This window comes from Clytia hemisphaerica, unplaced genomic scaffold (genome assembly GCF_902728285.1).
Source record: "Clytia hemisphaerica strain Z4C2 unplaced genomic scaffold, Clytia hemisphaerica genome assembly, whole genome shotgun sequence".
Lineage (NCBI taxonomy): Eukaryota > Metazoa > Cnidaria > Hydrozoa > Leptothecata > Clytiidae > Clytia > Clytia hemisphaerica.
In genome coordinates, this window is record NW_027103674.1 from 1,727,238 (window position 1) to 1,743,853 (window position 16,616).

The 16,616-nt window shown below is 37.6% G+C and overlaps 1 protein-coding gene across 1 annotated transcript in view; it reads left to right on the forward strand.

Annotated features, from left to right (window-relative positions):
* Positions 1–16,616, forward strand: part of LOC136803473 (uncharacterized) — a 29,764-nt gene that overhangs the window by 1,840 nt on the left and 11,308 nt on the right. The window contains exons 3-19 of the mRNA XM_067060213.1: positions 202–377; positions 886–1,121; positions 1,881–2,173; positions 2,498–2,768; positions 3,047–3,192; positions 4,958–5,153; positions 5,640–5,744; positions 6,494–6,585; positions 7,295–7,438; positions 7,807–7,902; positions 8,378–8,458; positions 8,845–8,996; positions 11,416–11,524; positions 11,881–12,045; positions 13,037–13,165; positions 15,739–15,811; positions 16,301–16,499. Coding sequence (XP_066916314.1) covers positions 202–377; positions 886–1,121; positions 1,881–2,173; positions 2,498–2,768; positions 3,047–3,192; positions 4,958–5,153; positions 5,640–5,744; positions 6,494–6,585; positions 7,295–7,438; positions 7,807–7,902; positions 8,378–8,458; positions 8,845–8,996; positions 11,416–11,524; positions 11,881–12,045; positions 13,037–13,165; positions 15,739–15,811; positions 16,301–16,499 — 2,663 coding nt within the window. The remainder of the gene's footprint in view (positions 1–201; positions 378–885; positions 1,122–1,880; positions 2,174–2,497; positions 2,769–3,046; positions 3,193–4,957; positions 5,154–5,639; positions 5,745–6,493; positions 6,586–7,294; positions 7,439–7,806; positions 7,903–8,377; positions 8,459–8,844; positions 8,997–11,415; positions 11,525–11,880; positions 12,046–13,036; positions 13,166–15,738; positions 15,812–16,300; positions 16,500–16,616) is intronic.

The window sequence follows — 16,616 nt, forward strand, 5'->3', positions numbered from 1 at the left end:
TGACTTTCAATATTATCGAATAATGGAGTGTATGGAATAGTAGAACGTCGAATTTGAGAGCGTCAACTTTATTTTTAATTTTTGACCAATTTTATCATTCTTATAGTGTACATTCTCACAAAAGAATAAGCGTGTACATCTGATGACTACCATAGATTTTGACCAAAAATCTCTTAAAAACATTCATACTTTTTCTTATAGATCGCACTTCTTGTTGTTTTCAATGATACTGGTCGAGTGGACTTGAATTTCAACAGTATAACCTTTGTGAGTGGATTGTCTGAAAATTATTACAACACAAGTGATTTTGTAACTGATGCAGCTTATTCTGGCTCAATGTGTGTTCAGAATCAAGGCCTTTTAACTGGCATTTCCATGTAAGTTTTCTACATCAAACGATTTTTTTTTTAGGACAATTCTACGAGAATTAGGCCATAACTTAGAACAAATTAAGGATAGTGAACGCGAGAAAATTGTGCATGTGGGGAGGAAAAAATAGCAGCGGTAGAGTTTACTGTAAACACCTCCGTTACTGTTTACTGCCATTGCAAGACAAACGTTGTTTGAAGTTGTTCGTCAACTTTGAAAGAAAGTCATTATATAGACCGTCCACTATCACCTGGGTTAATATACTATCTAAAGACAATGAAAACAACTCGACTTGACTTATCTGCGCACCTCTGTTCGAGGCTTCGCCCACTTGTTGCCCTTCTCACGACATCTGGACTCTTATAATGTGTGTATGTTTTTGCCAATATGCAGTGTCTTCTCTAATGACATCTTTCCATCTTTTTGCTGGTCTACCTCTCCTCTTTGTGCCTTGGAACTCACTTTTCATGTAATCTCGCGACCTTTTACACTCACTCTTCCTCTTTTTTCTTGTAGACTGCAACCAGATTTACCACTGATGCCAAATTGTGAACAATCATTTTTCTTTTCGACCGTTTGGACAGCAACGAATTTCGGTCACTCGTACATCAGTGGTGTTTTCTTTTCTCAACCCTTCAACAACGATCCGGCAAACGAACGACCTATTCTCATCTCACCAAGACATTTTGGTGATTGGAGAGCGCCATTATTAGATCACATGACATTTAGAATCCCACCTGTAAAAGCTTTAGGTAAGTTTTGGTTGAAGATCTAACAACAGGTGCTCAACAGGATTTTCCTGCCTTAGGGGCCATCCATGTAGTACGTACGCACTAAAATGTCGAAAATCGAGTACCCCCTCCCCATTACGCAAGCGTACGCAAATGGCTATACCCCCTGGTAAGTACATACTTTTTCATTCAACCCCCCCCCTCTCGATTGAAGAAAATTCCAAATTCACATCGTTTGGTTCGACCTTTATTTCATACATGAAACTCAATGTTTACTAAGAAACTTCTTCTATTCCTTGATGCTATAAGAAGCGTAAAAGTCGACAAAAAAAAAACAAGCAAAAATGGGCTATGAAAAATTTTTCTCCACGTGCGTACATTTTCCTTTGACCCCTCCCCCTGTACGCAAGCGTACGCTTTTGAGAAGACCAGCCCTCCCCCCGCCCCTTTTACTCCAAAATTCGTGTTTGAAATGTTCGTCTCAATCAATCTCCAACAAATGGCATAAAGTTATCTAAAAAATGAGCAAATTTTGGAAGAACCCGCGGGTGTGTATAATAAATTCTTTCTCCTAAAATAAAGCTTTAAACTTTATGCTTGTTTTAGCTTGACAACCTAATATCAGATTGACTGTGATGAATTAGAGAATTTAGAATGGCGAAATCTAAATAAAAAGATTTTCGATACTTTTTCGTGCTCTTTTTGACTATTTATATCAAAACATCCATTTAAGAAGTCATTATTCTATTGATATAGCCTTCAAAATCTTCTCTTTCACAGGCAACGAATACAAACCTGACCGCATCATGTTAGCCTCTCCAGCACCCTCCTCCGTCGAAGCAAACGAACCTTTCACTCTTCAATTGAAAATGGTCAACGCTACAGGTCATACCATTACAAGTAGCTTCAATTCTGGTCTGGAAATTATGTGCCAGGTGGCTTACACTCATAAATGGTTCGAACGTGTCGGTGGCTTATGGTTGGCGCAAACTGACGCCGTCTTAAAAGGTGCCGATGTAGTGACGTCAGTTATCAATGATAAAGTCATTTTTGCGAGATTCCAAAATGGGCTGGTAAGTTTGTAGTGTCTTCGGTACACATCTTATTTTATAGTCAGATCTTTTATACTCTTGTCTCATTCAGATCTTTATCATCTTTCTCGTCATTGCCTCTATTTGTTTGCAACCATACTTTGTTTGCACCTCTTGCTCATCTCCACAAATAGTATACGCCTCTATACCCCTCTCTCATTCCTATTATCTTTGGCAGTCGCAGAGCTTATAGAAATAACACTAGAAATATCACTTCAATTTGAAATCAAGCAACTTTTGCACCACATCACTGAAGAATATTTTATGAACCTGAATTTTCTGGTAATAAATTGTTCTATTATACAGGCCAATATCACAATGCAAATAGAAGATGTTTTCGAAAATTTGGAATTGAATTGCACTTCCAAATGGCCACTAGCAAATTACCGACGTTTCCCGGATAAAGAAATTCATCCTTACAAAGCCGGTGGAATTTTAGTTGATTATGATGTTTTCAATACATATGGTGGTTATTTGACACATCCTTCCTCAAATGAGACACACATCAAATATCAACATTTTGAAAATCAACCCAATTTTTTCCGAGGTGTATTGATTGTCCCTATCAATGTCACAGGTAAAAGCTTACGTTAAATCCTTGATACCCAGCTGCACACAACGTTGTTTCAACGTTCATCTAACGTTATATGCTATTCATCCCTGTTTATATACCCTTTAAGTGCCATGGTCCTTTTTTCTAAGTTTTTTAAGAAAATCGCTCGTTCAAACTTCTCCGGCTTCGCCCTTCTATAAAGCCCATGTCCGATATACACGACACTGGCACTTAAAGGGTTATAAAACCAAAGAGAAGGCAAGTAATCATAAATTTTACTTTCATTTATTCATCTACTTCAGCACAAGCCGGGAAATCATTGCATATAATTTTACCTTCACAATGGAAAGCCACACAATTCGTCAACCGTAAATTCAAAGGACCACTAAAAGTAGAAATTTTGGATGCAAATGGAAGACGTGTAACTTCAGGACCAGATTCAATGTTGGTAAGTTTCTTTCCTGTATACTTCAGAAATTATTTATTTACGATGGATTTACTTAAAGGGACATAAAAGTACTGACGAAATTTGTAAACAAACCGTATGCAGCGGGATAAAAAATCAAAACAAATGTCACATGTCAAAATAAAAAATAAAAACAAACATGGTTGATTTTGATTGTTTCAATTGTTTTGGACACGTGATTTTAATTGTTCTCTTTAATGACACGTGGTTCCGCAATGTTTACATTTTGATACTTTTATGTCCCTTTAAAAGAACGAACCTTTTGAACTGATAGCTTAAGGCTTTTTGAGAGAGGGTATAGGCCCGACAGAACCTTTTTGGCAAAAGAGTGACGTTACAGGCAAAATATTTAACCCAAAAAATGATCAAAGTCGGATTGGCAGGAAATGATTGGTGCCATCGAGTAAAGCATGGGATTCTGAGCAAAAGTATATTTACAATAATGTCATGTACTCGAAAACACAAAGAAATATGACCATTTGAATTTCGAAATTCTGCCAGGTATATTTCGAATTTAACAAAATTTGACGTCCATCTGACTCTTAGCCTTGGAAGTATACTAACAGTACCCTAACTAACATGGGCCCCGGCGAGCCATTTTGAGTGAGGGGGGCAATATTATTGAAAAAAATGTAGCCCACCGTTTGGGCGACAAAGAAAATTTTTCACTTTTTACACCCTCAAAACACCTTAAAAAAACGATATCTATTTGGGGAGAATAATAGTTTTTGTGGTTTGATTTGGTCTCAAACCAGCTTAAAATAGTAACTCTTAAAAACGTATGACATGGTCTACCAAAAAGTGGGGGGCCATGGAACTCCCCCCCCCCCCCCACGTTGACGGGGCCCATGACTAAGGCCTAGAATTGAATCTTGAATCAAACGTTTACGGAAAATCACGTGTGCAACTTACGTACTAAATAAGTAGCTTAAAAACCAACATTAATTTAATAATGACCGGTTTGTGATGGCTGTACTGAGAAATATTGCCCGAGGTCAAGTAACGACCGAGCTTGCGAGGAGGGCTACACGGCTTTTTGCGCAATGCAATTGGTTCTTTTTGCATGACAACGGACCTACACTAATACAATAATGACCGGTTAGTGTGGGCTGTACTGAGAAATATTGCCCGAGGTCAAGTATCGACCGAGATTGCGAGGTTGTTGTGTTGACCGAGGGCAATATTTTCAGTACAGCCCGAAAAAACCGGTCATTATTGTATTTGTTAACCGTTTCCTTCAGCTTCGATTAATTTTTAGCGCTTTATCCAGGAAAAATAGCGAAATAAAAGCGAAAAAAAAACAAGCGAAAAGAGATCAAAAATTGTTATAATTTCTGACGTCAGAAATAAAAATGAGAGAAATGATATCAACGAATTGTTCATTTTCCTTTGAAAAAGTGACGTCACAATGAATTTTCCTAACGACGGGCAACTCTGGCCAGTGTAGGCCCGTCATCATGCGAAAAGAACCAATTGCATTGCGCAATAAGCAGTGTAGCCCGCTTCGAAAAAGTAACCGGTTAACACTGTGAAATATTGCCCTCGGTCAACGCAACAACCTCGCAAGCTCGGTCGTTACTTGACCTCGGGCAATATTTCTCAGTACAGCCATCAAAAACCGGTCATTATTGTATTAGTGTAGGCCCGTCGTCATGCGAAAAGAACCAATTGCATTGCGCAAAAAACTGTGTAGCCCGCTTCGAAAAAGTAACCGGTTAACAATCTACTATTCTACTTTTCACCACAGAAAGTACATCCAAAAGCTAACAGCCATCTGGTCAAATTCAGTAGTGATGCTGTGATCACTTTGAATCGTGGTTACGCTGAATGGCAAGGATCAGTGACCTCACCAGCCAGCAATCCGATACAGATTCATTTCGAAGCATTGACCAACGCTAGTCTGGCCATTCAAACTGTAAACGCACCACAGTTTGTTGTGACAAGTAAGTTTCAGTTACGTGTCCGTCCGAACGGTAGGGGTTCGGCGGGGGTGGCTATCCTATGTTTTCGATGTTTTTGTCCTCTAATCCCGACAATTAAGGCATGATAAGTTATTTTCTTTATCATATTGCGTACAACTTTTTTATACCGTCTTTTTGCATTAAAATTCCCTTTCCTGCACTAAGATTCCAGTGCCACTTTCTACCGGGAAATAACCAGAGCTCTGGGTAGCTGAAAAATTAGCTTCAGAAATTGAGGAGCTGTTTCGTAAGTAAACAAAAAAGCCTTTCCAATCTCATGCCGGTTATCCCGGGAAAAATAGCGGAAAAATCCCCGGAAAAGTCAGGAGAATCTTAGTGCAGGAATGAGAATCTTATGCAAAAGAACGGTAGTATTTAAAACCTAAAAAGTATACAATATAGGGTCTTTTTGACACAATGGCTTTCTTAAGTGAAAGACAAACCCAACCTCTCTTTTTCCGTATCCAGCCGATGTTTATCCAATCATTAATTATAATGGCCAACAAATCGAAGGAGACACCCTGGAAGCTATCAAATATTATCTCCAATATGATAACACCGGCCCCCTTAACGGTAAATAATTTCTTTTTACGCAAATGGCAATGCTTAAAAATCTCAACGTCAACGCCGACCACAGAAGGTACTTAAACTTATCATCCCTGTATGGGAATATTTGCTCTCAAAGAATTTGGAGTACTTCTGTAGCCGATGTTGCATTTTTCTATGTAAATTTCTTTTGAGAATCTAAAGACTGATCCCTCACCAGAAACCTTTTACCCTTACACAAAAAACAGTAGTGACTTTAGATAAGACTTTTCTCTATTTTTTCTTCAGTGATTTAAGATGACTTTTTTATTTGTCCGTAGGTTTTGGGCAAAACTGAGCCATATTCATGTTCTCCATTTTATGAGAAAATCTAAAAAAACTCTACGTTAAAGGTTTCGTTTTTAAATAAGAGTGGTATTGTTTGCTTACTCATCACTTCTAATTTATAAGCTTTTTCACATTGGATTGACATGGATGTGGAACAAGATTGGTCAGAAAATAGAAAAGAAAAACATTTTTTTCTTATATCAGCACAATATAACAATAGGCAGACATCGTCCTGATATGAAATATGTGTCTGATATGAAACGAGAACACTTATGTAAAAATAAAACCTTTAACAGTTTAAGATGACTTTATTTTTCTATTACGTTTTGGGCAAAATTGAGCCAATTTCATGTTCTCCATTTTATGAGAAAATCTTAAAAAACTCTACGTTATCGAAGTTTGGCAATGAGCGTTACAAACATTTTTTCATATTCATTCGTTTATTTCAGACAAGGCGTTGTTTCAACTCAAAATGCATATTAATACGATGGACCAGCTCTATGCCAATCTAAAAGCTGAAGAAGACCAAATCGCTACTTTTGTAAGTTGCCATCTTAAAACACCTAGGATATTTTTAAAAACTTTACAATTTCGGGTAGCCTAAACTACAATAAGCCATTTCGAGGTCGAAAGGGGTTGTGGGTAATCAGAACCACCGCTTTGATAACTGTTGGTTAAAATTTTGTATGTTTTTGCTTCTGACCAACAGGGAGGCCGTTATGTGGGCGCCATCAGTCCTGATTACCCATGATTCATTTTAATCATGAAATAGCCTATTGTAAAACATATATTTAGAATATTTAGAGTAGGTAACCTTTTTCTGCAAAGTTTCTATCTGTTTAAATGACGTTGGAATGGAATTTTACCTGCATAGCGGCTCCCTTTTGGATACACGTAAAAACTTCCAAAACAAAAGAGAAGAAAGAACTATGCAAAAAGTTTCAAAATTTTTTAACATTCATTTTATCACTTTCGTACTCATTGCCCCTCCATTCTTTTTCCCTATACCTTGAAAATGAACTTGAATCAACACATGCTGGTAAAAATTTGTTGAAATTATTGTATAGTCAACTTTTTCTTGTTCGATTATTTCGATATATTCGACTACTTTCTATTATTCAAATTCTTCTGTAATTCGAACTAAAATATTGATCCCCTCAACTGAAACGTGGAATTTGAATCTTTCTCTAATTCGATAAAATTTTTAGTCCCTTGAATATCGAATTACAGAGAGTCAACTGTATATTTAGCAAACAGATTTCAAAGTGACAAACTACCTCCTGATGTTGGGTCCTTCCAATGACGCGCTACTTGATGGGTTTGTGGAACTATCACTTGGTGAAGACTATCCTTTAGTCAATTATCGATCCACTGATTCCAAATATTCTGATAAGGTATGTTGGTAAAAATGATTTTTTCTTTAGCTTTCATTAGGGGTACTGTTAAACAATAAACTTACTTTGAGGGACATTTCCCTGGACCTCTGCGGTGGACTGCAAACTATTTTTAGCATTCGAATTTATTTTTCACGAGAGCACTCGGTGTCTGGTGTTAGGAGTCGTCCGTCGTCGAAAAGAAATTTCCAATTTAAACTCATACCACTATTCACACTGAGCCGATCGCAACGCCAAAGGTTATAGTATAAACATTAAATTTGCTTAGAATCTGCCGGTGGTGATTTGTCATCCATTTGCCGGCTTAGCAAATCAAAACTTCTGAAATCGACTCAACTATTCAACTATTTTCCCTTTTAATTGTGTAGACCCGTTTCCCGAATTTCGTTCGGATGAGATACAGCGATGGATATCAATATTCCATGATTTGCAACTTTTTGAAATCACGGAAATGGGATAATGTGGTAAGTTATTATGGTCTATGGATAGGTCCAATATGCTCAAAACTCGGACTTATTCATCTTTATCTATAGAACTTTACTCGAGCAATCTATTTTTATCTGTTTGTTCCAAAAAAGTACCCAAGGCCCACCTACCCCTTTACAATCTAGTTCGAATTATATTGAGAATTCTGGGTATTTTCAATTTAAATATCGCGTGGGAATATTTTTTCAATATTTTTATTATGAAGGTTTCAGTGCATCTAGGTTATATTCTCAGTCTAATTGGAACAATTTGGAGCTTTGGGAGCTTTGGGAGTCTTAAGTCTAATATTAAAAATCAGAGATAAAATTCTGCGATCCAGCTCTAAGTTAAGGCACTTAAAATCATTTGTGGTGTTTAAAATTTTGCAAGGAATTCCCCTTTCTACAAAATATTAATGACTGCAGTTCTACAAAGGATAAAACGTAAGCTTATACTTTTGTGGTCCCTTTTTAGGTGTTAGTGGAAACTGTTGATCAAGGCATACCAATGGACTTTGTAACATGTGCCCGTATCTTTCAGATCAAATACAGCATGGTATGGTATTTTATTATTAACTGGATTCTATCTCAGTAGGTAGGGTTTGGTGTTGCACGGAATGAAAATTTAACCAAATTCCTACCATATGAATCAAATCCGCTCTTTTCGGCTTTAACGTGTTGTTTAACTTTTTCCTTAGAAAAGCTAATTAATACAATTGACTTAAAGTGGTGATGATAAAAGCCTGTAGATTTTCTGAGAGACCCAGATCTATTTTAAGGACCTAATCATTTTTTAATTCTTTTCTGGCCTCAACTGAACAACAATTGAATAAAAATCAGGGCCTCAAGAAATTTCAAGGCTCAAAAGCGGCCTGTCTTGAATCTACCAGACTTGAAACGACTTTTGTTCAAATGGAAACTATTTTCTTCTTCCCCTTTAAGGTTGCTTTCCCTCCAGTAGCTGATAATACTACAGTAATAAGTGATGAAGCTATAGACAATTTTTTCACCCAATTAAAAGAAATTAATATCAAGACAATCGTCAACTCTGCTACTGGAGCTGCTTTGAACTACATCGTTGCTGAAGCCACAAGGTGACTACTGTTATATTACTGAAAGGTTTACTAACTACAGCACACTCTTAGTTAATCAAACTAAGGTAAAATTGGTTAGGTTACTTTCCCCTTGGATCTGCCGAATCAACTTATTAGAAATCCCGGTTATTTGAAGTGTAAAAAAACAAGTGTGTCGAAACAAAGTCGAGATAAATTCGAACGAAAATAAAATCTCTCCTGATAAATTCCCAATTTTCTCCCCATGAAGCATCGTCCAATTACATCCTTAAAACCAGTATATGTAACGTGTGAATGTTCTACAAACCAAAATGTCTTAACCCTATTCGTACTAGACGGGGGCTGTTTCTGTTCGGGAGTGAAACTGTTGTTAATAGCCTTTGTTAGGGTAGGGCGTCAACAGTCATTTTTGGGACAAAGTCAAAAAATTAAAGATGTAGTGTTTTTTTCTGAAAATTTAACCTATTGTGAGACATTCTGCGCAATTTTTAAGGTCAGAAGTCCAAAATTGGCCGAACCCCCCTGGGGGTACTGATTCGCACTACAGGCAAAAATTGGAAAAAATGGCATTTTCTGGCCTTTTCAGGCCTGTAAATTTGTCAAAACTATTTTATTTCAAATCTTATTTTTTTCATTTGCTGTACTAAATTTTATGAAGAAACAACAAAATAATCATAATGGGTTGAAAATTGTGCCCATTGGAACCCTAAACGAGCCGTTTTAAGCCAATTTTGGGTAGCAAAATGCTTTTTAAGACCAATTTTGCAAGTTCATAAACTTCAAACTGATTAAATCACATGTCTGAAATTTTGAGAGATGGAAGTCTTCAATAGAGTCTTTAAGCGAAATGAATTTCAAGTTTTTCACTTTTTTCAAAATATCATAATGGCGTCTTCAAAAATCGCTTTTTAGCAAAAAAAAATCATATTTATCAAAAAATAGCATTTTTTAAGGCGAGCTTCTACAAACTGAGTTAAAATAGTGACTGAAATTTTTAATGCAGTGATAGTATTCTGGAAATACTCCAGGAAAATCAAAATTATTTGGGTCTGGGATGCGTCTATGTCCGCCATTATGGAAATAAAATCCCTCCTAAGAGCCATTTTTCAGGCAAAAACCCAAATTTGAACTGAAAAAATCTCTAAAATGACGTTAGACATGTGCCCGAATTTTCTTGCAGTGATAGTATTCTCGAAATACTGCAGGAAAATCAAAATCATCTGGGTTTGGGATTTAGGTATATCCACCATTTTGGAATTTAAATTCCTGCTAAAACGCAATATTTCAAGCAAAAATCCCATTTTTGACTGGAAAAATCTTGAAAATAGCAATAAACATGAACCTAAAATCTTTTTGCAGTGATAGCCTTCTGGAAATACTCCAGGGAAATCAAAATCTTTTGGGTTTAGGATAAGGGTATGTCCGCCATTATGGAATTGAAATATGTGCTAAAACTGGCTAAAATGCAACATTTCAAGCAAAAACTCCATTTTTGACTAAAAACTGCTCTGAAATGGCAATAGACATGAACCCAAATTTCTTTGAAGTGATAGTATTCTGTGAATTCTCCTGGGAAAACAAAATCATTTGAGTCTGGGATTTGTTTATATCCACCATTATGGATAAACTAAAAAAAAAAACATTGTTCTCCCGCCCCCGTAGAAAGAAGCCAATAAAAAATATATGCGAGTATACACGTTTTTTTATTAGAACCCAGTTTGTAAGAACATTTAGGCTGAAATTTGGCAAAAATTTAAGAACATTATAAGAACATGTCCAGCCTGAGAATCGAATAGTTTGACGAAATTCGCTTAAAAATCTTTAGACTTCTTAAGGAATTTTGTGCAATTATTACTGTAATTATTCCTCTCATCTAAAAATAATAGCAAATTTACTCGATTTTTAACCCAATATCGACATTCAAAGGTTTTATTAGATTTTAAGCGAATAGATTTCAAGAACGTCAATAAGAACATTTCAGGCTGAAAATTGATGGGAAAGTAGGCACATCCAGCCTCAGCTAAAATTAAGACGTTCTAATAAAAAAAAACGTGTAGTACTAATAAATGAAAACTAAATTTTACTTGTTTCAATATTTATATTTACAAATCTTTTGCTTTTTATATTTGATTTAATAGTAAGATAAAAAATCTTTTGAAATTAGCCTGAACAGCCCCCAGAGTCTCAGTCAGATCATCTAGGCTTCCCCCAACAATCTTGGTCCCCCCAGATATTTTGGTAATTTTAGCCCCCCAGGCTCTTTAAAGGCCAGAATATTTCTTAGTCCCCCCCCCGTGGCATCATCAAAAAAGATTTTTGTCAACAGCTACCTCACTTCATATCATGAGCCACCATTATAAAGCTTATCGGCCCTTTTAACGACGGCCTTAATTCCGCCCTAGGACCAAAAATAACCCCATCGGTTTTACTTTTTTTACAGACGTAATTTATCACACGCCAATGGTTATCAATGGATTGGTACCTTGGGAATGAATGATCATTTCCCTTATAACAACGAAGGAATGTGTAATGGTGTTCAAGGACCTACAGTAATTTCGTTATCTGCATTTCCCTCTGTATGAAAAGTTTTGACAGGAATTGAAGGACTGTTCCGAGGTTTATTTGAGTTTTGGTATACCTAGACGTGCGTTCTTATTCATTTTAACAACTGACTTTTACTGTCAATACCGATCTAGCTAAATGAGAAGTTTTTATCGACTCAACATGAAGCTTTAACTAAACTAACCAAGCTTCTGTGTACTTTATTAAATCTATGCGCAACAATAAGAAAATTTATTACTTGGGATTTGAGCAACGTTTTAATAATTGGAGTAAAATTGATTACCATTTTTAACTGAAATCAGGGTATTATGGAATTAATACTTTTCTTTGTTCTCGGTTATAGAATTTAACTTGTATGGAGACTTTTAGAGGTACCATCATGTTCAAACCCAACTATGCGACTTATGGCTTTGACAATGGTTATTGGAGTGCATACAAAGGCCTCCTTCAAATGGCACAAGAAGTCATATATTCCAGTAATCCTTCGCAAAAGCCACCCTTACCAACTGTGAGCATTTTGTTATTTTAGCCAGTAGAGGCAAATTTAAACTAGACAAAAGTTGTATAAAATTTGCCACTACTGGCAAAAACCGGGGTCTTTCCGTAGAAAACATTACGTCATGAATATCACGAACTATATATCCTATGTTTTTGATAATAGAGATGGTGACTGTGGTGAATCAGCGCTTTTATCGTTCTCAAGTTTGTAAGAAAAAAACGACGAATTGCTCTCAATTGTTTCAGCCTTCAGCCGTCCTCAAAAGTTTCACTACTATTTAGTAAAGCTTTAGCTAATTTGCTAAGCTAAGTAATTAAACTTCCTCGAAGAATGTTGAAAATACTAAAATTCCAATCAAAACTTTTGTGTTTCTTTGACTAGTTTCGAGTGATATAGCTCAGAGATACGATCCAGACGTTCCTTGACCTCGTCCCCGTGTATTCCAGGCTATATTAACGTTACTGATTGACGCCAGAAAATACCCTGGTGTTGGCTGATGCGAGTTTCCCCTCTCAGAGGGGGAACTTCTCAAAACATTACGTCATAAAAAATTCTTACGTTACAAAGTTACACTACAATATTGCTTCAAAAAAAAAGAACGAATTAAATCTAAAGTTTTGTTTTCGAATTACGTAATCTTACACGTTCGAAAAACAGACGCTATCAGTAAGCAATGAAATAGCTGATAATACACAGGAAACGAGGTTGGACGTTCCTTTACAATCCAGAGGTTCCCATTACGTTTCCCTCTACGATCAAAACGATAAAGAATTTAACTTGGGGAGCTGCGATATACCAGCTCCGATTCCAATTGCTCTAGAATCTTATTCGAGATACCAAATGAATGCATGCCGTAATGAGTACCAATGATTAGTTAGTTAGTCTCTGCAAAGATTTATTTATTCCTGTGGTGGTAAAACTTTTCGCAATTTAGTTCATCTTAAATGCACTATGGTACAATGCTCTCAAAAAGTGAATTATGATTTACTTTCTTTTTCAGGATGAAGAAGGTCTGTTACAGATAGGGTTGCTCTATGATGCAACTTATGCCACCATCACCTCCCTTGCTGGAATTATTGACGATTCGATGACTTGGAGTACTCGAAATTTTATTGATCGTTTTATGCAGGTAATATGGTCTACTCACTGTTTAAATCTTTTCTGCATTTAGAACTACAACAATGATTTGGTAAAGCATAGTTTCATAGAATGCCATATCGCACCCCTATCACACTATGCAATAGAATCTTTCGCAGTTGCGATAGAAAATACGATGATAGGATAGGCTATGTTTTTACCTTAGTGAGACATATCACAAAGTTTAAAACTTAGATCAAACAAATTAGGAGACACAAATTAAACAGAAATTAATAGAGGAATTAGCTTTCACGATGATTTTTGTGTCTATCCATCGCACTGCGCGATAGTATGAACTTATCGCACGTCATTTTGTGAGTTTACAAAATTATCACTTCTATCACAGTGTCGTTTCGAACTGTTATCGTACAGTCCTATAGTTTGTCTGTACAGTCCTATGTAGTTTGTCTGTACATATCTTACAGTCCTATAGTTTGTCTGTACAGTCTTATATAGTTTGTCTGTACATATCGTACAGTCCTATAGTTTATCTGTACAGTCCTATATAGTTTGTCTGTACATATCGTACAGTCCTATAGTTTTTCTGTACAGTCCTGTATAGTTTGTCTGTACATATCGTACAGTCCTATAATTTGTCTTGTACAGTCCTATATAGTTTGCATGTACAGTCCTATATAGTTTGTCTGTACATATCGTACAGTCCTATAGTTTGTCTGTACAGTCCTATATAGTTTCTCTGTACACAGACCAAGTATCTACGGCTAATTTCAAAATTCATTGCCGTAGATGGTCTGTTGTCATTGTCTTTTCTCATTTGAGATTTTTCAAACCGACCGTGCTGAGATGGAGTGCGGGTTAGTATGAGGGGGGGTTCGGCTCATAATGCCGGTCCGGACTAGTCGTCGTAGGTCGGGTCGCCGACTTTCGAAGGTTGTCGTAGGTCGGGGCGGCGCCCTTCGAAAGTCGTCGTGGGTCGGGGCGGCGCCCTTCGAGAGTCGTCGTCCGACCAGGAAGTCGTTGGGAGGGACATCGTGGGAGCCTCTCTTTCATTTTATCCGTCCTCAATTTAAATCTAACTAATTAATCTGGTCTTTATTAAAATATTGGTACGTCGTTGGCCCGCCGTCCCTCGAGAGTCGTCGTCGGTCCGCCGTCCTTCGAGAGTCGTCGTTGGCCCGCCGTCCCTCGAGAGTCGTCGTCGGTCCGCCGTATTTCGAGAGTCGTCGTCTGTCCACCGTCCTTCGAGAGTCGTCGTTGGCTCGCCGTCCCTCGACAGTCGTCGTCGGTCCGCCGTCCTTCGAGAGTCGTTGGGTTAAAAAGAGGGATGTTTCATTTTTAGAGTGTTTTTTAGATGACAGATTGATTGAATCTAGCGGTTTCTTTGTTTTTGGTAAATTTTAATTCTCATCCGGCGTCTGTATTTAAACCATGTGGACCGTGCCAAGCCCAACAATTTACCTTAAGATTGAAACCAGAGGTTCAAAAAAAGAAACCCTTATATATAACTTGTTTTTTTAAGTAATATAAATGATTTCTTTTGAGGGGATTGTTCGTATGTAATTAAAGAAGAAGAACAAAAGAAGTTTTGATTCAATTTGAACTGTCGCCCGCCTTCTATATTGACATTCTAAAATATTTTCTGGGGGTCTTTTGGAAAACACTTACTGCGTTATACTTTGTACTTTATTCCCCAATAAGCTCTTTACGTCTTGTGAATTTAGCAGTTTCTGTCTGTCTATTTTTGTCTTGTCTCGTGGTTGCTCAGATTCGAAAGAAAGAAGTGTGATAAACTAGCTTGTAAGACTCATTTAGCCTCTGAAAAAAGCATAAAACACTCGCATCACAATTTTTCACCGGACGACTCTCGAGGGACGGCGGATCAACGACGACTCTCGAGGGACGGCGGACCAACGACGACTCTCGAAGGACGGTAGATCAACGACGACTCTCGAAGGACAGCAGACCGATGACGACTCTCGAAGGACGGCGGACCAACGACGACCAACGACGACTCTCGAAGGACGATGACTCTCGGACGGCGGACCACGACGAGATCGAGGGACGGGACGTGGCCCAACGACGACTCTCGAGAAGAATATGACAGATATTTTAAAGACCAGATCTAATTAATTAGATTAAATTGAGGACGAATAGAATGAAAGAGAGGCTCCCACGATGTCCCTCCCAACGACTCCCTGGTCGGACGACAACTCTCGAAGGGCGCCGCCCCGACCCACGACGACTTTCGAAGGGCGCCGCCCCGACCCACGACAACCTTCGACAGTCGGCGACCCGACCCACGACGACTAGTCCGGACCGGCATTATGAGCCAAACCCCCCCTCATAGGTTAGAGAGGGGAGACGATGAGAGAAGTGTCGCTATTTATAAATCATAGTGCATCGCAGAGGTCTCCATATGAGAATTTTTTTATCAAACAGACAATGCGCACAGAGTGTACTACGAAGCGATAAACGTGAGATACACTCCGGTACAGAGTATCCTATGGTACACTGAAAGGGATTATCACAAGCATTGGAATCAACTATACTCCCAAAGGATTACTCACGTCGCACCTGTCCAATTTTTTTCTCTCTCGTATTTAGGTCGACCACCCCGTGCCTTTGACGGGAGATTCTGTTATTTTCGATAAGAATTACGATCGCTCCAACTACTCCGGTAAGTTTCCCTGTGAACATATCCAATTGTTGATTCCTCCAGACACTTCTTGAATCCCTGATAGGAACTCGTCAACCTAATGAAAGAGTACACGTTTTTATAAGACAGCTTCCTTTGAGGGGAGATTCTGTTATTTTCGATAAGAATTATGCGATCGCTCAAACTACTCCAGGAATTTTTGCAAGGGTTGATTCTGAAAATGTTTCAGTTCGATAACTTTTAATAGAGCTTTGAAGCCTTTGAAATTTGTAGATTTCAAGCTCTCTAATTCGACCTGTAAATATGAATGACTTGTAAATGACTGCTCAAGACTTTCAGTTAAATTCAAGTTTGGTTTCGATCTTAACAGAAAAATACTAAGTTGATTTTTCGGAAAATACTATTCTTATAAAAAGCGAGTAGGCCCAAAATTGTCGTTCGGAACAATACCCCCACTGCTAAAATGATAACTATTATCATAAAAAAACTTGTGCTCTTTTCTTTGTAAAGCTGTGCTTATGCAAATTGATTATTCGGAAAATATGACGATCGTTGGAAAAGAATCTTTGATTGCTAAGCGTTATTTGTACCTTGGTGACGACGTTGCACCTTACAATATCAGTAAAGACAATGTTTTGAAAGAGGTTCAAATCACTGGTCAAGATATGTTTTATATACCGTCACCTGATTCTGCTTTGATCAGTGTTACGTAAGTGCCAATACGAAAAATTCCAAGACCTCTATTGTAGCTCTTCTTATCACGTTCTTTCGTACTAGAGAGCATTCTGGTATTTAAAATGGGCTATTCCAGAAATAGTCTGTACCC